At 37.0% G+C, this 22,653-nt stretch overlaps 1 protein-coding gene across 1 annotated transcript; it reads left to right on the top strand.

Annotated features, from left to right (window-relative positions):
• The first annotated feature begins 1,835 nt into the window (after positions 1-1,835).
• pitpnaa (phosphatidylinositol transfer protein, alpha a) lies at positions 1,836-10,528 on the top strand. Its single transcript, XM_026935120.3, has 12 exons — positions 1,836-2,076; positions 3,109-3,139; positions 3,852-4,000; positions 4,107-4,198; positions 4,435-4,442; positions 4,735-4,809; positions 5,014-5,097; positions 5,837-5,914; positions 6,033-6,143; positions 6,879-7,001; positions 7,340-7,408; positions 9,593-10,528. Exons 1-11 carry the CDS (start codon positions 2,060-2,062, stop codon positions 7,385-7,387), a joined length of 816 nt encoding a protein of 271 aa, XP_026790921.3. The 5' UTR covers positions 1,836-2,059; the 3' UTR covers positions 7,388-7,408; positions 9,593-10,528.
• The last annotated feature ends 12,125 nt before the right edge of the window (positions 10,529-22,653 follow it).

Below are 22,653 nucleotides of genomic sequence, written 5' to 3'. Positions count from 1 at the left end.
AATAAAGCACAGTGAATGTGGGAGTAAAACCTTCATACCCTCCCCCCTACTCCACAAGCAAAGACTAGGGAAAAAATGCACTTTTTTCACTGCCATACTGTAATTGTTCATCCTTAGAGTCAGAACCCAAGTGTGTACATGTAGGTGTTCACATGTTCGATTGCCCCTGCTTATTTTGAGTGACTGATTGTTGATAGAAGCAGATAAAGTGCAGATGATTTTGGGCTTCTGAGTTTGGAAAGTAATATCAGCTGAAACACCAATGTTTTTCCTCAACTTGTATTTTGTACTTCATTGAATTGTAGCCTACTTTGTTACTTTTTTCATCTTTTGTAGGTCTTTTTTCTGTTACGTGTGAAAGATTTTGTCTCAGTGCTATATATGGCATTTTGGTTACTTAGTTGTATATCAGTATTTAGCACCTGATGTTTGATTTTTAAATTAATTGTTTTAACCAAAAAATCAAATATATGAAAAATAAATATAAATTCAAAATTGATTTTCTATTAAAATATGCCATATGTCAGTTTGTGTGTACACACACTTGTCCTGTACATCACACAGACACTATTTAGTTATTTCATTTTATTATTTTGATCCAGTCTAACCAAAATGGTTATGGTTTGAACTAAGGGGTATGAAATAAAAATAATTTCTTAGATACGACTATCTGAGTTGTAAGTAATGCATTACATACTGTCAACTCCAGAATTAGTGCCACCTTATATGAAAATTAAGACAAAATTATATGTAAAATAAATACCATATGCAATGAGTGACACTTGGTCACACATATGGGAATGCTGTACCTTTTCATTTTAACTTAATATTTTGATGAACATCTTTCTGCAGTTCTGTTCTCTACATGAACAGGTTTTCACATAGAGTTCAAATCCATAATTTCAGATGGCCATTTTAAAACATTTTGCTCTCCCATAAAATTTTTGATTTGGACTCTTGGTTCTTCAAGCGTTCTTTAATGGCTCATTGGATAATTAAGAGTTCTTTGCTTCCTAAAAAGGTTTTAATTGGAACTCTTTATGATAGAGAAACACTCTCTTGAAGGATTCTGTAATGAAACTTTAGGGATTGCCTTAAAGTGGACTGACTGCACTAAATTGCCCCAGGTGTGAATGAGTGTATGAAAGTGTGTGTGCATGGTGCCCTTCTATAGACTGACTTCCCAACCAGGGTGTATTCCTGTCTTGTGCCCAGTGTTCCCAGAATAGGCGCCAGATCATCCACAACCCTTTCCAGTGTAAAGCGGCTACTGAAGATGAATGAATGAATATCCTGGTACTTCACAGAATTCATGATGCCATACACCATTATACGAAACCCTGAACCTCAAAACAGCCTCAACAATACACCACGAAACAGGGTTCTGATTGTGATTTTACAGAGTTTACAGAGCTCGTGTGTTCACAAGAGTGCAACTTCATGAAGGCTGCCAATATTTATGCTCATAATTCAACCACTATATCTTCCACACCTTCCTGGCAGAGCTGTCATTAGGCTCCATGGAGCGAGAATGGAGGAAGACCAGTTTTGTTTGTTCTGTTAAACAAAGACACTGGAAAGGCTTGTTTGGGATCGAGAACGGGCTCAAACTGAAATACTGCCTTCAACACACTCCACCCTGTAACTCCCTTCTCTTCTCTAAACACGTGGAACCAGAATTCCGCGTTTTAAAGCCGGACTTGTATGAGTGGGCCCTACTGAGAGAGACGGAGGGCGGCCCGGGTCCATCGGCCATTTACCTTTAGTAAAACCAACAAGTGCTCTCTTTACATGTTAGGTAACGTAATAGGGCGTGGCCTTGATCACCCGCGAGCCGGCTCCTCCGCATTCTGTCCAATCACGAAACGAGACGTAATCGGTTTTGATTACGCGGGGGAGTGGTTGCCGTGACAACGCCGCGCCCCTTCGACATCTTTCAGGAAATGAATGCGAAGGAATAAGAAAAGCAGGAACTCGGAGCACTTGAAGGCGGACGAAAGAGTTGCTGAAGGGGGAAGTTTGGCTTGAATGTTACGGACACCGGCGCAAGTACGAGAAGATGCTTGTTAAGGAATAGTAAGTAATGATAAGCAGTACGATACTCGAAAATACACAATAAAGACAAGCTTTTACAGAAAAGTAACGTTAGCTAGCTGTGTGAAGAACAGATGGGTGGCGTCAGCTGGAACTTCACTTCTGACCGGCTAGTTTACCTGCTACACCTAATTCACCCCTTTCTCTAATGTAGGGTTTTGTGTATTTACCAGTTTGAATTTTTTTCCAGTCCAACTTTAAAACCGAAATGTCGCTGAAGCAGTTGATAGTGTTTGACCATTCCCCTGTGGAAGTTAGTTAGGTTATAACTGCTAACATTACAGCTGCTAGCTGCTCGCCATTTTTATCTAAGCCAAGTTAGTCTGTTCATACTGAAATGAATCACTGCACTGGCCAAATACACTAACATCTACGAACAGTCTGACTTGGTGTAAATGGTGCTTGAATAAACATAATATACATTTAAAAAAATAAGGATATACAATCACAACATGTCTTCTTTTATATTTTTACTTAATCTGATAATGAAGTTAGGCTGGTAAATTGGTTCATCCCAAACTGCTGTACTGTAATCCACACCTGTGTGAATCCTAAAACTTTTTTTTTTCATGCTATATGAACGTAACGGTCACGTGCTGCCGATCTGTAAGTCACGTGTCTACGTCACCGCTCGAAACGCACGTCATCACGTGCTTTACCTTTACTGTTGTCACTACATGGATCAGCATTGCTCAAATTGCAATTTTAAATGCTGACACAGCTCTTTTACATTTTAAAACACTAGCATAATCGACCTTTTGCTCCTAGAAATGACGCACCAAGCTCTGTGTTAATATGTATTTTAATAAATCAGGTTTTGCAGATGTATTTCATTAGTAAAAGAGTAGTGGATGTTTTAATCCACATCATACAGGCTGGTTTTTAAGAAACATTTATTCTGTCTGAAAGGACATCACAGTGCAGTTGTAGCTGCTTTGATTTCCAGTGCCTAGATTAAAGAAAATCTGTAAATCTTGACTGTTATGTAATGGAAACATGTCTTCTGTCTTCCAGCCGAGTTATTCTTCCCATTTCTGTTGAAGAGGTAAGTGTGAATTTTCCATTAACCCATCCAGACCTTTAGCCCTTTCAGCTTCATCCAACAGAGCAGAATTACTACCAACCCTGTGACTAAGTGTTCCCGGGCTGCACAGACTCTGGGAAGTTCCTCTGTGGGATATACTAGCCAGATAGCATTATTATATCCAGCTCTATATGCACTTTAGCTTTAGTCTGTTGCATTGCATGCTGTATAAGTCAATGTTATCTAATCACAAGTGCTTATCAACATAGTATCATAACCTTGTTCTTGTACTTCATGTGTGTCCTGCGGTCTTTTTCACATTGGCTGTATAGGCAAACTATACATTATGTCTACCCTTTGCTTGTTGGTGTTTTTTCTAAAAAAAATATATATATATATTTATTAATAATAATAAGAAGAAGAAATATATAATGAAGATGATATTAACCATGCTTAAACAAAACCAAAATGGCTCATAACTGCACAATCAAACATAAAATAAATAGAAATATTAGATTACAAAGAGGGGAAATGATATAACCTATGTGTTTGTTATCATAGACATTTCTATGGTTATATATTTTGCACCAGTTATAGGTAATAACTCCACCTAAGTATGGCGGCAGTGACACGGCCCTGTAATGGCTGTGTGTTAGCTAATCACTCACATTATTCAGTAAATGAATTACATTGTGAATGTGGAAGGAACCGTTTTGTCTCCGCTGCTCTGCAGTACCAGGTGGCTCAGCTGTACTCGGTGGCTGAGGCCAGTAAGAATGAGACGGGAGGAGGAGAAGGAGTGGAGGTACTGAAGAATGAGCCCTATGAGAAGGAGGATGGAGAGAAGGGGCAGTACACGCATAAGATCTACCACTTGCAGAGGTATGCACATCACCATCAAGATCATGTAATAGATTCTTGAACCCGGTGGTTCTAGTTGCTCAGTGCTTTACTCAATGCTTTCATTCTCTCACACTGCCTCCTGTAGTAAAGTACCAGGCTTTGTGCGGATGCTGGCACCATCATCAGCTCTGAAAGTCCATGAGAAGGCCTGGAACGCTTACCCATACTGTCGCACAAGTAAGTCTCACCGGTCCACATTTAAGCATAATGGTTTAGCAATTCACAAATAGGGACAAATACATCTGCACTCTGTTTATGTATATATTAAAAATGCAGTTACATCTGGTCATTTTAACATGCTCAAAGCATTGCTGGGTTAAAAATTTCTTCACAAAACTGGCGCTAAGCTCATTTAAACTTTTCTTTTTAAACGTTTCTTTTCCATGCGCTGTTCTTCCTCTGCACACCGTTAGTTCTCACAGTAAGTATTTTAGCCATGACCTGTCCCAAAGTAGTTGATTTCTTCAAATACACATTCAGAGACTATAGTATTTCCTTAAACTAAATGAGTCCCCTTCACCAGTGTGTTTATGTAAAATGGTGCTACTGTTCTGTAGTAATGGTTAAGAAGAGACACACTATTATTAATAATGCTTTGATTAACTTATGATGCAGAAAGTTCACTAGAATTGAGGGTCTTTGAAATTCTGCTGAATGGGAAGTTAGAGATATCCGAATTTTTTTTAATCACAGTGTTTCTCTCTGCCCTGTAGAATGAGTACATGAAGGATAATTTTATGATCATGATTGAGACATGGCACAAGCCTGACTTCGGTGACCAAGAAAATGTAAGTGGCTACCTATCTAATGCAGCTAAATATACCCAGAATAGTGCATATAACTTAAACCATTTAACTGTCCTCTAGATACAAACCATATGACCTTTATCTTGTCCATTTATATGGAGGATTTTTTTTTAATAGAAAGTGTTCAATCTTGTAAACAGAAGGTCACTATCTCGGTGTTCCCAATCTTGAATGTCATTTGTGCAGGTACATAAGCTTGATGCAGAAGCATGGAAGAAGACCGAGGTCGTTTACATTGATATTGCTGACAGGAGTCAGGTAGAAGACAAGGTGAGCAAATTGGAATGTCTTTACTGCATATACAGAATACAGAAAAAGTTAACCATTTTCCCCTTTTGCTACTAGCAAAAGCTCTATCCTTTACTCCATCTAGTCCATTTATATTATTCAAAATAATTGCAGATCAAGTGGTGAGAAGAGATCTTATGCAATCACAATTCAATCTGCATACACAGGTTTACTGAACCATCAAATTTACAAAGACGTGTTACTATTAGTCATGGCTGTGGGTAGAATAACGCCTTGACCACAGACCTATAATGTCAGGACTTGGTGTTGTCACATGTCTCCACCTATGACTCACAGAAACATCTTGTAAAATAAAGAGACAATGACTTATATACACACAAACTAAAGACCCAAAATGCTACATGGAAAATAACATATAAACACCACAGTGTAAAGTCACGTCATGCCACTTATCTGCATGAAGTCTCCCCATTTTTTTGCATATGAAAATCAATTAGACTTTAATGTGTGTGAAAGGTTGGAAGACTCAGCAAGAAGGAATAGAAAAGGTCACTGAACGTGTTTAGAGCTGTTGTTTTGAAATGAGCACAGTGTCTGATAAATCTTCGCTTGTTCAATAGGAAACTTGTTTTTAAGAGAACAAGTCAGCAGAAGAGCAAATTGCTAAACAAGAGCAGATACACTCTTCACTGAAAGGTTTTTCCTGCCAGAAAGTCAGCTCTTTTCTTTTTCTTTTTTTTTTTTTATTAAATCCTTACAGGACTACAAACCTGATGAGGATCCAGCCACGTTCAAGTCAGCGAAGACTGGAAGAGGACCTTTAGGACCTCAGTGGCGAGTGTGTATTATATACATTGATGTGTCTGTTTCCAGCTGTTCTCTAGAAACTAGTATTCACATCCACAGTGCTGCATTCAAGCTAACCCCTTTTTCAACTGTGTCTAATCTAATTATAGAAAGAGCTTCCTCAGAAGACCGACTGTCCTCACATGTGTGCCTATAAACTTGTCACTGTCAAGTTTAAGTGGTTTGGTTTGCAAAATAAAGTGGAAGGCTTCATCCATAAGGTATGAGTCTGGATTAATGATGTACATGGTGCTATCTTTTGTACAGGATGACAGTGCTGTGCAGAAGTCTTAGGCACATGCAAAGAAATGCTGTAGTGATCCTTCACTTTATTATTTATTTATTTTTTTTTTATTTTTTTTAAAGAGTAGTCTCAGGTACAATGTGTGTGGTTTTATAAGGAAATGAGCTGTAAGTGTTACTGAGCATCTTGCAGAAGCAGCCACAGTTCTTCTAGAGACTTTGACTGTCACACTCGCTTCTTATTTTTGCAGCAAAACCCAGCAGCCTTCATTTTATATATATACATCATTAATATATATATATATATATATATATATTTTTTTTTTTGTCTGAAAAGTGTCTCTTATGTAATATGCTGCGTTCTTTACTGACATACAAACATTTTTCTGTAACATTTAATTTTGTGCTGGAAAACTAATGTTTGGAAATCTAAAATGTTTTTGTACTGAACCGATAATGTAGAAGCCATAAAATAAAAATCTATAACAAAGTTTGTACTAAAAATAAAATAGGGTGCCTAAGACTTTTGCACAGTACTGTATATCAGTAAATCAGAAAATATGTTCTTGTTCTTTATTTAACTGTTAATGACTCTTTTTAGTTGCATGACTGAATGTTTGATATAGAGGATTATATTATGTGACTGCAACACATTTACGTTTGTCTGAGAAACATGACCATTTCTTTCTTTTTTCATCCGTTGTGGTTTCTAGCAAGAGAAGCGCTTGTTTACTAACTTCCATAGGCAGCTCTTCTGCTGGATAGACAGGTGGATTAACTTGACAATGGACGACATTCGACGGATGGAAGAGGAGACGCAAAAGGAACTTGATAAGGTGCATTGTGTTTCAATGGCTTTTAACTGATGGAAATTTGATACATGGATGCCTTTTGTTTATTACACAGAAGAAAGGATGATGTATATTATTAACAAAACTTGTTTATAGTAAAGCTGTATATATGTAAGAAAACAAATTAAAAAGCCAACTTGTGTTATATTTGCTGACGTTTAGATTTCAGTGTTACTGTAAATGATCACAGCATAACAAATGCATCATCACAGTCAGTTTTTACCTTTGTAAACTAGCAAAACTATATTTAGAGATGTTTGGCCAATTTTTAGTGCACTTTTCACAACTAAATCTAACAGGTCTCTTATTTTCTTCACCTTTAGATGCGAGAAAAGGACCCAGTAAAAGGGATGTCTGCCTCAGATGAGTAAAGGCCCTGCAGCTGGGACTCTGTGAGTATACTAAGTCTTCTAATTACTGGGATCAGGGAGGTAATTGCTGCTGAGTGCTATATCACTGCCATACAGAGACATCTTAACTGCTCCTAGTCACCATTAGTCAGCTACTGACTGTGTGGTTAGGCTGTCAGTGTCAGTATATTGGAGATTCCAGAAGAGAGACACCACAGTGTCTGGATGACTGATCCTGATTATGGATTATGTCAGATATGTTAATACAGCACAAAGGTCACATTTTTTACTTTAGACTGTATATGAGATGGACAGCATGGCTCAGCTGATTTTAGCCAAAAGATAGAATAGGAGGTGCCTTCTTGCTGACGCAGGAGATGGAAATTGGAGATGGCGTCTGCGCAGTAGAGGCCGAGAGGTGCGGCATCAACGAGACGTCCTCGCTCACTGAAGCGTCACTTAAAAGTGACTTCACTTATTAATGACTTACGCAGGTCTTTATGTATCACTGGATATAACAGTGGCATATACGCTGTCCGGTGTGATTATCATACTGAATAAACATCAATAACAACATTATTGCACATGTTTAAAAATACTGATCTTTTAGTCTATACAAGAGTCTGCTTATCTCATTTCTTTGCTTAAAAATAGTCATGCACATTGTAATCAACTTCTGCTTTTTAAATCTGTATCAACTGTTTCTTATTCAGTTATTAATGTTGTATCTGTAGTTCTTATTGTTGTTCCATTTATTTATTTAGTTTTCTGGAGAGTTGGAGCATTTATACTGTACGCTTATGGAACACAAAAAAACGACTTCTCTGTAGCGTGCACCTTGTATCTTCAATCGAGAACTCTCCTTTCTCCTCTCTCGTTGATTAGTGGATTTAAAAGTTTAATAATTCCTTAAATTGGCGGACTTTGATCAACTTCTAGGACAGAGGCTGAATTTTGTCAGACCAAGGAGACATTTAGGAATCAGCTGGGATGCGCCTAGAATCTATTGCTGGCTTTTCACACAGCATAATACAAATTTCTCTCCATTCTGCCTGTTTCACTCCACTTCCCATATGAAAGGTCAGAGCATAGCTCAGCATAACTTCATATGACAGCCAATAAAAGGTCTCTCCCATGTTAGCCATAGTAATAGCAATGCTAAGTGCATCTAGCATTAATCCGATGCTGAGTGTGCTGTATTTTTAATCTTATGTGTTACATATCGAAAGTAGAAACATGCTGGACTATAAATGAATTGACTTAATGAAGTCTGGCCACGTGGGGGGCACGGTGGCTTAGGGGTTAGCATGCTTGTCTTGCACCTCCGAGGCTGGGGGTTTGAATCCTGCCTCCGTCCCGAGTGTGCGGAGTTTGGACATTCTCCCCGTGATGCGGGGGTTTCCTCCAGGCATTCTGGTTTCCTCCCCCAGTCCAAAGACATGCGTTGTAGGCTGACTGGCATTTCCAAATTGTCCGTAGTGCGATTGTGAATTATCAAAAATTCAAGACCAATTAAAAAAAGTTTATTGCAGAACATGAGGTGGCATGACTCTATCATCAATACCATCAAGCTTCCAGCTGTCAGTCACTTCTTCACCCACGACCTCAAATATCCAATAACTTATTCTGTAAAACACATTTAGTGACAAGAACAATATGACGATGCTCATTAATGTGAAGAAGACTGACAGAAGGTAACTGCTGAAAAACTTCAGTAGTGTAAAATGAATTTATGGACTAGTGACTAGTATGTGTCTGGGTGTGGTTAAAATTGTACTGCAACAAACCACTAGAGGGCTGAGACACTCTGAGACTCATCTGGGTTTCACTTTTCTACTACCTCATTGTCAGTCTTGTATGCAGCCCTTTGTAAAAAATTTCTAAGAAGTACCACAAAAAGTGATTGGTTTTATTTGTGATCTGACGAAATAGACCTCACTGCTTGAATCTGTCATTGCAAACTATTAGAAAATAACAAAGTGGTAACCAAAAACGTACCTAGAACATACTTCCAAATGGCATATTTATATTATTATACATTAATATTCTAATATCTTTGTTTTTAATGAGGTTAGTTTCCTAGGCCATTTTTTGGTAGTTTCTTGGGCATTAAAAACATTCAAACAAATAATTCTTCTGTATATGGTTTAAAAAGATATGATAGAGTGCTTTAATTGTTCACGTATGTGTATAACTTTGTCGCTCTGTTCTGTTTTTGTATTTTAGATATTACCCAGTGAGCAGCAGTATTGTTCGTGTCCCAGGCAGTGCTCGAGAGGATGTCTTTCCTCTTGATCCACTCCGTTATGGTGCCTCCCTCAAGTCCTTCTCCCACAACCGTGGAGCTCCTACACACCATAAAATCCTCCTATAGCTGATTCCTACACTAAACAATAATATATAATGCTGATTATTCATGTTTATTTTTAAGGTTTACTGCTTTTATTTTAAAACTGTGTTTCGTCACCACAGGTGTTTCCCACCACGTTTTTATTGAGCTGGCTGACAACTACATTTTTCTTCTTTTCCTTCCCTGTTAGCACTGACATCTCCACATAACACTGTTCTTACACTCGTTCTCTTTAGTTTGATTACTGTTCTGTTTACTTCTTTAAGCTACATTCGCCCCACTGTTGTGTGCTCCTAAACTGCCTTAGGGGTGACAGTTGGTTACCCTCTGTGTGTGTGTGTGTGTGTGTGTGTGTGTGTGTGTGTGTGTGTGTGTGTGTGTGTGTGTAGGAGGTTTCAAGCTAGCACTTACTCCTAACCACGTGACCCACCACTTTTTACACATCTGAAAATGCTCGTTGGAAGCAGTATGGTGTCATTGTGTTTACATGAGGTAACCTCAGCCTGATTGAATATGCATCATGGGTTTAAGGGAATGAGGTTATTTAGCGCCGATGTGACTTTGTCTTCACTGTAACAGTAACATCAGTGCTGCACTCATTTTGAATTCGGTCTGAAAGTTTGGAGTTGTCTACTTTGCCTCGATTTTAACCCGGGGCGCTCAAGCTAGTTTATTTATTCACTGGGTATTTTTACAGTTTGTCAAATTTTCTGGGATTATGAAACACTGTGTAGGGCTGACAGTTTTCTACTCTTCTGGCAATTCTATCATGATTTGAAATGGATCAATAAAATGACAGACTTCTATTTGTATTGTTTTGTATTAGTGGGTGTGTTGATGTATTTAAAACTGTGTTAGTGTCAGTCTGGAATCCCACCAACTTATTATAGAGCAAAGGAACTATCAGTGAGCTACAGTAAATCCAGAATTATTGGCACCCTTAGGAAAGATGAGGAAAAGATTATGAAAAAATTTATATGGATAATTGGCTTAATCTCACTCTGAAAATATGAGAAATCATACCAATAGTTAATGTAAATTTATTCTAAGAAAATAAAAAGCCTTATCTAATATGTATTTTAGCAAAACCACATGTCAGTTATTGGCACCGCTAGGAATTCTTGGCAACAAAATGTAACAATGGAGATTTATGCCTCTGCCACTGAGTCATGGAGGTATTATGTTTTCAAGTTGTCTGTCCATTCAAGATTGATATCTCAAGAACAAGTGGTTAATTGTTTGTAGGATTTATATGGAGTCATCACTGTAACAAGCAGATGAACTGATTAGATTTTGGAATTCATCCAAAAAAAAGGGTCAAGGTCACAGTAAGGTCAAATGTGTAATTTTTCCTTCCTGTTTGATGTTTATTTTATAGGTACTTAATGCATACAAATCTGTAACAACAAGGACTTGACTTGTTGGCAGTGGAGACAAGTTCTGCTTGTTTAGTGTTCTGCGTGTTTAGGAATCCTTAAGCAGTCATCCAGGATTTCCTGCTTAAGTGCCCTTGGTCATTCATCAACATGGGGGAGATTAGAAAATACACAAATGAAATGAGAAAAAAAGTTTGTTGACCATCATGAATCAGACAATGGCTGGGGGAAAAAAAAAAAAAAAGTTAGACAGCTGAAAATGCCCATATCCTGTATGGAGGAGGGTTAGAGAGGCAAAAATCTCTCCAAGGCTCATGGAGGAGATTTGCAGATTTATAGCATTTTGTGGTCACCGCGTCTCTAAATCTACAATTAGACGCCACCTCAATGGCAGCAAACTATTTGGAATGCAATTCAGAAGAAAGAATTGTCTTTCATCTAACCACAAATGTAAGTGCCCGGAGTTCAGCTTTGACTGGAACTGTGTTCTGTGGTCAGAGGAGACAAAAACAGCATTTTGGCAACAAACACTGAAGGTAGGTTTCGGCTAAAAGATCCCTCAGAAATTCTGTTTTTATACAAACTGAACTACGAAGCTGATTCTGCTCTGACCTTGTGTCTCGTACCAGCAGTCATTTACAGTGACGGCAGTTTATGATAGCGTTGTTTGATTACAGAAGTGTTGACCGGATATTATGTTGTTAGCTGATTGATAGAGCAATGTCTGTTCAGAGCCACAAGATAGCACCATAGTCCTCAGTTCCTGTTCTTTTCTCTCTGTAGGCAGATTCCCAGTATTGACAGTGAACATTTTTGTTTAAATTAATTGTAATTAAACAAATGATCTACTTTCATTTGAGTTTGTAAATTATGCAATTGTGTGTTGATATAACTGCCTTATTTCACTTGCGCTATAGTGCTTGTGTTTAACCATCTCTTGCATTATAACATGTTAAAAAGGTGTTTTTATATTTTTATATTATTTAAATTGTGCAACTTTCTCTCAAATTTTAGCTGATTTGTATTTTTGTTTCTTCATATGATATTGTGTAATTATTATTATACATTTAACTATTGTGCTTTTTATCTGCATTTTTAACTTGCCTTTTTTTTTTACTAATTTTTATTTAGTTAACATAAAAGTTTAATAATTAATTTCTTACTCTTGAATCCCACAAAAAGCTGCCTTACATGTACAAAAACAAGTGTACTATAATAGTATGTTAGAACAGGAGATGACGTCTTTCATAATACACACGTCACTTGTTTACTCAGGCTGCATCTATTTAGTTTGTATATTGTACAAATATTTACTGCAATCAGGATTAAAAGCATGTACCACCAGCTGTGACAGTTATCTGTTACAGAAACAGCTATTTCAGGCAATGAGGTCTTTATATAATGCTGGAACGCTTCACATTCCTTTACTCATCAAAACACTGCATCCGCTCTTGTCTGTTTACATACTTGAATGAGATGGCATTACCGGACTTATAAATAACTTTGTCCTCCCAATTAAATAAATATGTTGAATTATCTGCTATGGGTTGAATATGAAAAGCATGCATCTGCATCTTTATAAATAACCTACAAAGAGATAATATTTGGATGGGTGGTTAGTGTAGTGATACTATGTGTAAGTGTATGAAGTAAGGCAAATCTCAACACACAAATTTGAAGTTTGCTCCACTAAATACATTAAAATCATGAATTGACGCCATTGAGGGCAATTCAGTGGGAACATATAATCACCAGCTACTAAACTAATTCTGTTTTCAGGGTTTTTAGTGGATTAAAACATACAGGTGGAGAGTTTTATTTACTAACGTACATACACCAATCAGTCATAACATTAAAAACCACTGAGAGGTGAAGTGAATAACATTGATCATCTCGTTAAAATGGCACCTATCAAGGGGTGGAATATATTTGACAGCAAGTGAACAGTCAGTTCTTGAGGTTGTTGTGTTGGAAGCAGGAAAAATGGGCAAGCATAAGGATCTGATTGACTCTGACAAGGGCCAAATTGTGATGGCTGGACGACTGGGTCAGAGCATTTCCAACACAGCAGGTCTTATAGGGTTCTCCCGGTATGCAGTGGTTAGTACCTAACAAATGTGGTTCAAGGAAGGACAACCGGTGAACTAGCGACAGGGTCCTGGGCACCCAAGGCTCACTGAGTGAAGGCTAGCCCGTCTGGTCTGATTCCACAGAAGAGCTATTGTAGCACAAATTGCTGAAAAGTGAAAGCTGGCTATGATAGAAAGGTGTCGGAACACACAGTGCATCGCAGCTTGCTGCGTATGGGGCTGTGTAGCCACAGACCTGTCAGAGTGCCCATGCTGACCTCTGTCCACTGCTGAAAGTGCCTACAATGGACACGCGAGCATCAGAACTGGACCATGGAGCAATGGAAGAAGGTGGCCTGGTCTGATGAATCATGTTTTCTTTTACATCATGTGGAAGGCCGGGTGCGTGTGCATCACTTACCTGGGGAAGAGACTATGGGAAGAAGGCAAGGTGGCGGAGGCAGTGTTATGCTCTGGGCAATGTTCTGCTGGGAAACCTCAGGTCCTGGCATTCATGTGGATGTTACTTTGACATGTACCACCTACTTAAACATTGTTGCAGACCAAGTACACCCCTTCATGGCAACGATATTCTCTAATGGAAGTGACCTCTTTTGGCAGAATAATGCGCCCTGCCACACTGCAAAAAATGTTCAGGAATGGTTCGAGGAACATGACAAAGAGTTCAAGGTGTTGACTTGGCCTCCAAATTCCCCAGATCTCAATCTGATCAAGCGTCTGTGGGATGTGCTGGAGAAAGAAGGCCAATCCATGGAGGCCCCACCTCACAACTTACAGGACTTAAAGGATCTGCTGCTAACGTCTTGGTGCCAGATACCACAGCACACCTTCAGGGATCTAGTGGAGTCCATGCCTCGATGGGTCAGAGCTGTTCTGGCGGCACAAGGGGAACCTACACAATATTAGGCAGGTGTTTTTAATCTTATGGCTGATCGGTGTATGTGCGCTTACCAACATACAAAAACGGCAATAGCCTACAGAATGGTATTTGTTTTAAACACACCAGGCAATGGGATCATTTTTTTGGTATCAGAATCTAAATCTAAACCAGGAGTTTTTGCTCTAAAAGATTCCACATACCTTCTCATATTGTCACCATATTCATTTTATTTTATGAACTATGCAAATATTAAGCTCATTATTCAAATGTGTGGAATAATATTCTTGCTAAATATTGTAGCTTTTTATTCCTTAATTTTCCACCAAGATCACATTAGTTGATGTTATTGCTGCATGTTTTTGAGTTACTGAGGTTAGGATTAAAGCCATTCAATTTCAGTCAAACAGACTCATAACTATAACACCTTAGTAAAAAATATATAATTTTTTTATAACTTTTATAATGGTGGGTTGTGATTTCCAGAGCAGTAACTAAATTTTTTAAAAAAACTCACAGACTCCACTTTGAGAACCTCTGTCCTAACTTTTGTTCAGTTTGTTCATTTGCCTATGCGTCCTTTTAATGATTTTTCTTTTCTTTTTTTTTCTTACATATGTAGTTTATCATCTCTTTGGCATTTCTCCAGATGCCAGATGTTTGACATGCATAAATAAACCATAAATAAAATTTGCTTACACATCTCAACTATCTGAAGTTTCCGTTCTCTTCCGTTCTATCTGTCGGTTTCAGGTATTGGCACCCCTCCAACAGTCCCTCGCGCGCTGTAGGTAAGACTGCGGTATGCTAAGTGAAGGGAGGAAGTGAAGGCAGCACGCGTTGGATTGGGGCGCGAGCCGCTTTTGGATACGTGCAGTCCTGCACTCCTCAGCGCAATGCATGCTGGGGGATTTCAAGCACAGCTGCCTAGAAAGCGATGACCTTGGCACTACTTGTTAGTCATCCCCTTTGCAGCAAACAAACCGCTTTTCTAATTATAACTCCACAGCGTCCTGAGCATTATAGCTAGGACGTACAAGCACACTGTTTAAAAAAAAAAAAAAATGCATTTACTTAGCGACTAGACCAACCACGTGATGCGCGTGGAACATCTGCCTGACACGTGCACTGAATGCGTACTGCGTTTTAATTGATTGATTGAAAGCTTTCGGCTATTTTTATAAGCAGAGTTCAAGCGCTTAGATCTTTCCCAGAACTTGTAGGTTACAGCTGGTCACTGAAATGAACTCCTGACTGCAACAACAGGAGGCAGCATGCCAGCTGATTCTGTGGACCTCCTGAAACATGATGAGAAAACATGGGCTGATCTGAGTTTTCTTCATCAGGTGTTTCCCACACTGCATATTTCCTGTTCTTCTGTCTTCTGCACTCATTCCTCTGTTCCTCTATTGCCATACTCCTGCAGTCTGTGTGTGTGTGTGTGTGTTTTTCCTATGTTCTCAACCATCTGCTTCATGGTCCACTTGGTTTCCAGCTCCAACAGCACGCCTTACTGTGCTTCACTGCACTTCCATGGATTCGTTGTCTTTATTTACTCCATCATTTTGGGGTGGACCAACCAAAACTGATAAGATTAGCCTATCTATATTTAGTTTTGGCATGCGAGCCTCTGCTTTTTTGTGGAATGTTTACAACTAGGCTACAGCTGTTAACTCTGTTTTTATAGTCAACAATGCTTTATTATGAGTTTACCATATACTATAAAATGTAGGCAATACAAAAATTTGAAACAGAATGAACAAATTTCTACACTCACTGGCCACGTTCCAATCAGCTGATCATGAAGTATAAAGTGCAATGCATACATTCATAGCTAGAGATCAAGATCTTCAGTTCGTCTTCACATAAAACATCACAGTTGGGGAAATATGTGATCTCAATGACTTCAGTTGATGGTGCCAGACAGGCTGGTTTCAGAAATTACTCATCTCCTGGGATTTTCACACACAACAGTCTCTGGTGAGAAATACATCTACATCTTGAGCTACTGCATGATTATATGCATTGTGCTGCTGCCACATGATTGGCATGACTGGAAAACTGCAGGAATGAGCAGGTGTACAGGTGTTCCTATTAAAGTGGCCAATGAGTGTATAACCACCCACATATCCTGTATTAATAATTAACGTTATTACCTACATTGTATTGCCTACATTTATTGCCAATACAGAGAGGATGAGGAGGAGCTTCTTCCCGCAGGCCATTCGGGCCCTGAACCAGTACAACACCAAGGACTAAGAATCGTTCATCTCCGTCCATACATCTCCTTCAAACACCCAACCTCCATTTACATCTACATTACATAAGGTTACTAATGTATTTAGTATTGTATTTATTGCACATTATCGCACACTATATCGCACAAACGGCACATTATTTGCACAAAACTGCACATATCCGCACTTTACATGTGTGCTGTCAGACTGCTGCTGCCACCACCCGTATATCCATATATATATATATATTCTTAGACATTTTTTCCCTTCATATAATTTTTTATGTATATATTTTTCTTTATATTTAATATTTTTCTTTATATTTTTCTTTATATATATTTTTTTATGTATATATTTTTATGTATATATTTTTCTTTATATATAATATTTTTCTATATTTTCTTATTTTATGTCGGAACAGTTGTATAAAGCATTTCACTGCAAGTTGTACTGTGTATGGTTATGCATGTGACAAATAAAATTTGAATTTGAACATTATACATTATATTATTTTTTTAATTAAATTATGAGTATTTATATTTTCATTTCCATTTGGCAAGCTGCAAACCTCCATTCATATCAGACATAAGGTTTTTCAAGTATTTTACTGCTATCTGTGTGTATTTAAAAAAAATATAGTCTGCTCTGGAATTTGCGTGAGGCTTGTGCATAGAATAGAATAATTATAGTAAATTAGATTAAATAATTAAAAGAGTAATAATTCGAAAAAATAAGATAATACAAAAATGACAATGGCTTCACGTGTGGGTTTGTGTGCTTTTGGATGCAATAATAGTGTAAGAAGTGAAATATAGAACATGAATGTGACATTATATGATCTATTCTCAGCATGTCTGCCTTAATTTATACGTTTTCTCTTTGGACAAGCTGCGAGTTATTTATTATAAACCTGTGTTCCTCATGGTTTTATGTCGTATTATGCTTGTTTTAAGCCTATTGATAGAGTTACTGACTGTCTTATGACTAGTGTTTATAGCACTTTTCAGTACCAGCACTTAGTCTAACTTTTAGGTTTAGCTGCATTTCTCTTTTTACAATGATCTTGTTTATGGTCAGCTAGTAAACGCTTTTTAACACTTGTATCCCTCTCAGTTCTTTTAACAGCTCCATGATTGGATTCTCCCTCAGTTATTATCCAAGTCACTTTGGATAATAATGTCTGCCAGATGAACAAATGTGAATGTAATCTATTGGCTTTTATACTTTGTTGATAATAATAGTTCATGTAAGTGTCAACCATCTGCCTCCTTGGGAGTAAATAAGGTTTTATTTACATTGATAATATATATTATTGCGCATCACAGAGCATTGGCGGATTTCTTTAAAAAAAAAAGTCTTGTGGAAATGATTGTAGAAACACTGCTGCTTATAAAGATGTACCATATGATTGCCTTCTGTGCTTGAAAGATGTCTTCTTAGCGGTTTCTGTGACCCAGGCACTGCCAGGAAATCCAGTGTCTCAGAACTGTCAGATTACATACAAATCATTAAATCAGGTGGCAGGCGAGGGATGAGTCACCGTCGTACCTGGAACTGAAATGCAGTCATTCTCAGAAATCAGGTTAAGATTGTGTTAAGATACCTGTTTTGTGTCTGAACTTACAAAGAAAAATCCATTGTTGTTTTGCAGAAAGTAATCACTGGAGAGAACAAAAGCTACTTTTCCATGTGAAAAAAACACACAGAAGACACACAGAACGTTGTTACTGTGTAGCTTCAGTATAAAGAACAACTAAATGCAGTACATGAAAATGAATTTGACTCTAGTAGTCTCTCATGAAAGGATTACTTTAGTGCAACTGGTCTTAAAGTGGGCTCAGTGAAGTGAAGTGTATCTGATTCATGGTGGATTCGTGGTGATATTTATTTATAAATTATAGTTATTAATAAGTTAATATTGTTATAAGCCTAATTGACTTATACCTTGAATTTAATGAAAAAAAAATCAATATCAAGTGTAAATAAAGTAAACATAACTCTATCTAAATACTAGAAAACATGCAGTTTATAAGATACAAAATATTTCATATCTTTTAATCCACTGTAACAGTTTCGGGTTCTGTTGTGTGGAATGATCAGGAATAAAATACTCGTAAAATAATAAAATTATTTTAGTTTTAAAAGATAAGCTTCTCTGATTCTAGGAATTGAGAATTGATGCTCGATCATAAAGCTCTGTAGTAAGTTCTATACAAATTAATTCAGCATAACTTCATGCACAGACATTAAACTGTTTTATGGCACACTGAAATGAATAACAGCAGGTGGGATTTTCTCACTATAAAGTTTGTGGCCCATGTATGTTAAATACTCCATCTAACAGCTGCAGACTATAAAACTATAAAACCAAAAGAACAGAACGTGATTCTGATTAAAAACATTAAACAACTCTCGAGTCAAGAAAGAACTTTTTGTCTTGCCTAAAATGAAAAATTAATTAATAACAATCTGATATTTTCAAGAAACAACTGATCTGGCAGCACACATAAAGTTAATAAATGTGTCAAGATCCCAAGTCAGTCGATACTCTCAATTTATAGCAGTATTACGTATTGACAAAATGACATTGCACTGCTTGTTTTACAAGATCTCATTTTCTGTGTGGGGTTTTCTCTTTTAGACTCGAGAACTGAGAAAATTACTGTGTGGATTCAACAACTGGAATTGACTCCTCTGATTCCTGATACCTGAAAACAGCTCTACTAATTGCTTCAATGAATATATTGATTTAAATTATTCATAATATTTGAGTAATAATATGACTTTGATCAAATAAAACCTATTTAATATTTTTTTGCACTGTAAAAAAAAATAACCCTGCAATTTTACAATATTCTTATTGAGAGCGGCCATGTAGTTACTGTAATTAATATTTACAGCATTCATCCTGCAGTGTTTGTTTACAGTAATGACGCATTGTGCTGTTGTGGTGTATTTTAAAATCAAACGCAAAATGTTATTTTTGTACAGGAATACATACTGGTAACAGTACATTAGAATTAAGAATCATCACTGCAATTTTATCATTGTTGTATTGGCATTTTATTTCTGAATATACAGTACATGTACATCTTGAATAAAGTTGAAAGGGTCATACATCTTAAAAAAAAATCTATCTATCTATCTATCTATCTATCTATCTATCTTGCTTTGAGCCATTGCTAAACTAAAAAGCATTTTATCATTTAAAGATCTGGAAGCTGTCATTCGTGCCTTCATTTCTTCCCATATAGACTGCTGTAATTCCCCTTATTTTGGGATCAGTCAACCTTTTCGGCCTGTAACTGGTCCAAAATGCAGCCACTGTGCTTCTAACAGGTACCAATAAAAGGGAAAGCATTTCCCCTTTCGTGGCCTTCCTCCATTGGCTACCTGTTAAATACAGAACTGAATTCAAGGTTTTATTGTTTGTTTTTAAAGCAACAAGCTACATCTCCCATCTTATTTGCTCCGTTTCCACCTCCAGAAGCTTAAGATCTTCTAATAAGCAGCTTTTAACCATTCCACACTCTCAGAGGAAGTTCAAGGCCTTTTCTGTTGCTGCTCCAAGACTGCTCAATAGTTTATCATTGTTTATAAAGTCCTCACAATTTTAAATCCAATTTGAAGACATATTTATTTTCCAAGATATTTGAGTCATGGTAAGGTCTGTATCATCTGCTTATCTGTTTGTTTTTGTCTTTTTATTGATGGTCTTTTTGTTTTTTGCTGTCCCTCTATTGTATTATTTATAATCTGTTTGATTTCTTAATTGTATTGTTGTTTTTTTATTTAATTTTATTTTGTCTTAATCTAATATTGATTTGATTTTACTGTGCAGCGCTTTGGCTGACACTTGCTGTCTTTATGTGCTAGAGAAATAAAGCTGTCTTGTCTTGACTTGTATTTTCTTTTCCGGGTAGCAAGCAACCTTAGCTAAGTTTTTGATGGTATATTGGTTATAATTTACATTTGTAATTTTATAAAGGAGCTGCTGGCAGCTATATGGATTACCTATTTAAACTAGAAGGTTATTAGACAACTAGCTAGCAAACGTGTTGCACTTAGCTGGTTTGCTGCTATTATGGAAGATATGATATTTTATCAAAATTTAGATAAAATAGGCAAGATATTTTAAAAAATGGCATCCTATTTCACCGTAAATTTAATCATAATGTATGAACTGTTTCATTACAATATGGTTACAGCAATGTTACAAACATCTATAGCTATATATAGCTTCTATAGGTTGTTTGGTAGTACAAAGTACTACCAGTGCTGTAAATATTTTCCAAGAATATCACATGAGCGGCTGTATTAAACTGAAACACACATTTACAGTATTTTTGTATTTATTGTATAAAATTGTTGTGTAGTATTGTTTATTTAGTATAAACATTTATAAATTCAATTTCTATCTAACCAGAATTTTATTAGTTTTTATGAGGAGGTTTATGATCATCATATCTCTTTTCCTAAAGCTCACATCAATACTTATCAATACAGACCTTTGACCTTTGAACCGATCGTATGAAGCTCTCTCTCTCTCTCTCTCTCTCTCACACACACTGCTTTCTGTTTGACTTTAGGAGCAGAATAATTCTTCAGAACTGAGTATGAAATTGACTCATGCTTGTTTTGCTGAGCAGTCAGGTTTGTGAGTAGAGGAGACACCCAGGCAGGAAATGGTGAGGTTTATATTGTTTTTACAGGCAAATTTCTGCTGATTCATTTACAGTACATCACTCAAAGGTGCTTTCCTCCCTTTATAAACTCATAAAAATGATATCTTTCTAAAACATTAGTGCTGCCATGACGTTTATATTTTACAGAGGATTTACAATTTTTTGTTAATAATCAGTCAATAAGTAAATGATAAATAAGTCTAAATTGATATGACTGTGTACAGATTGATATGTTTGTGCAGGGGAGACCAACATTTCACTGTCTTAGTGGACACAGCATTTTCTCTATTCTATGGACTTATTTTACACAATAGAGGAAAAAGGACAGAAAGGAAGCCACATGCTGCTAGGCATAGGGTGTGTGTAATTGTTAACACGCAAATAGCCTATTCAATATGATGTGGTTAGTGTGGTTGGGTTTGTGTGTGTGTGTGTGTGTGTGTGTGTGTGTGAGAGAGAGAGAGAGAGAGAGAGAGAGAGAGAGACAGAGGGAAGCCACTGATATTTGACCTGCATTAGAATTTCTCAATCCTACTTCCTGGAGTCCCCCCCTGCTCTGCATATTTTTAGTGTCAGCCCTGATCCCAAAGCACCTAACTGTTATTTTAATGGGTGTGTTTATTAAAGGACAAAATAATGAAGACGCAAATTTAAATTTTAACATTTAGCATGTTCACATATGTTCTCTGATTATCTCAAGTAACAATAAGGTGAGGACATTAAATAATAAAAAAAAGAAATAGTAAAAAAAAATCTCAACGATCAGTTCAAGAGTTTGCGTCTCTCTTTCTGAATGTGCTTACAAATATTGTATGCCCACTTTCTGCTTTTATAACTTATCTTGTGAGCAGCTTTTGGATCCTTTTAGCTGTTATATTTACCCTACTTTCTTCCTGACATTGGTTTCTGTTAAACCAAATGCCACAAGTATGCCACAAGTGCCCCAGGCACTGCCTTCTTCAGTTGTTTTTGGTTCTTCATAAAGTATTTTATATTTGTGTTTGATTGTTGCCTTGTTGCCGGAAACTTACAAACAAGTTACATTTATACAGCAATAACTATATTTATATTACAGTGGCTACAAAAAATGTATACACATCCCTGTTAAAATGACAGTTTTTTTTATGTAAAAAAAAAAATTTAACCAAGATAAATCATGTGAAGCATGGTGGTGGCAGCATCATGCTATGGGGATACTTCTCTTCAGATGGGACTGGGGCTCTATTCAAGATAGAATCATGAATAGCTCCAGATACCAGTCTCTTTTGGCACAAAACCTGGCCTCTGTTAGATAGCTGAAGATGAAGAAACATTTCACCTTCCAGCATGATAACGACCCAAAGCACAAATCCAAGTCAACAAAGAAATGGCTTCAGAAGAAGAAGATCAACGCATAAAGAGCGCAGATGTAAATCCTATCAACCCGTGGAATGACCTGAGGAGGGCTGGGCACAGGAGATCCTCTCACAAGTTGATAGATCTGGAGCAGTTTTGCAAGTAAGAGTTGGTAGACTCTTAGTCTTACCCAAAAGAGACTGAGTGCTGTATTGCAAGCAAAATGTGCTTTAATAAAGTATTAGTCACAGTGTTAATTATTGTTATTATTAATTGTACGTTACTACAATTAATAATTACAACTTTACTATTTGTAACTTTACTATTTGTTTTTCAC

This window comes from Pangasianodon hypophthalmus, chromosome 14, assembly GCF_027358585.1.
Source record: "Pangasianodon hypophthalmus isolate fPanHyp1 chromosome 14, fPanHyp1.pri, whole genome shotgun sequence".
Taxonomy (NCBI): domain Eukaryota; kingdom Metazoa; phylum Chordata; class Actinopteri; order Siluriformes; family Pangasiidae; genus Pangasianodon; species Pangasianodon hypophthalmus.
Note: the sequence above shows the minus strand (reverse complement) of the source record. Positions and strands in the feature narration are given on the sequence as shown.

What these genes read in the sequence shown, in the direction of transcription:
- pitpnaa (XM_026935120.3), top strand. An exon ending in TTCCCATTTCTGTTGAAGAG is followed by an intron (nt 3,140 to 3,851) that starts GTAAGTGTGAAT and finishes GCTGCTCTGCAG; the next exon opens with TACCAGGTGGCTCAGCTGTA. An exon ending in CTTTAGGACCTCAGTGGCGA is followed by an intron (nt 5,915 to 6,032) that starts GTGTGTATTATA and finishes ATCTAATTATAG; the next exon opens with AAAGAGCTTCCTCAGAAGAC.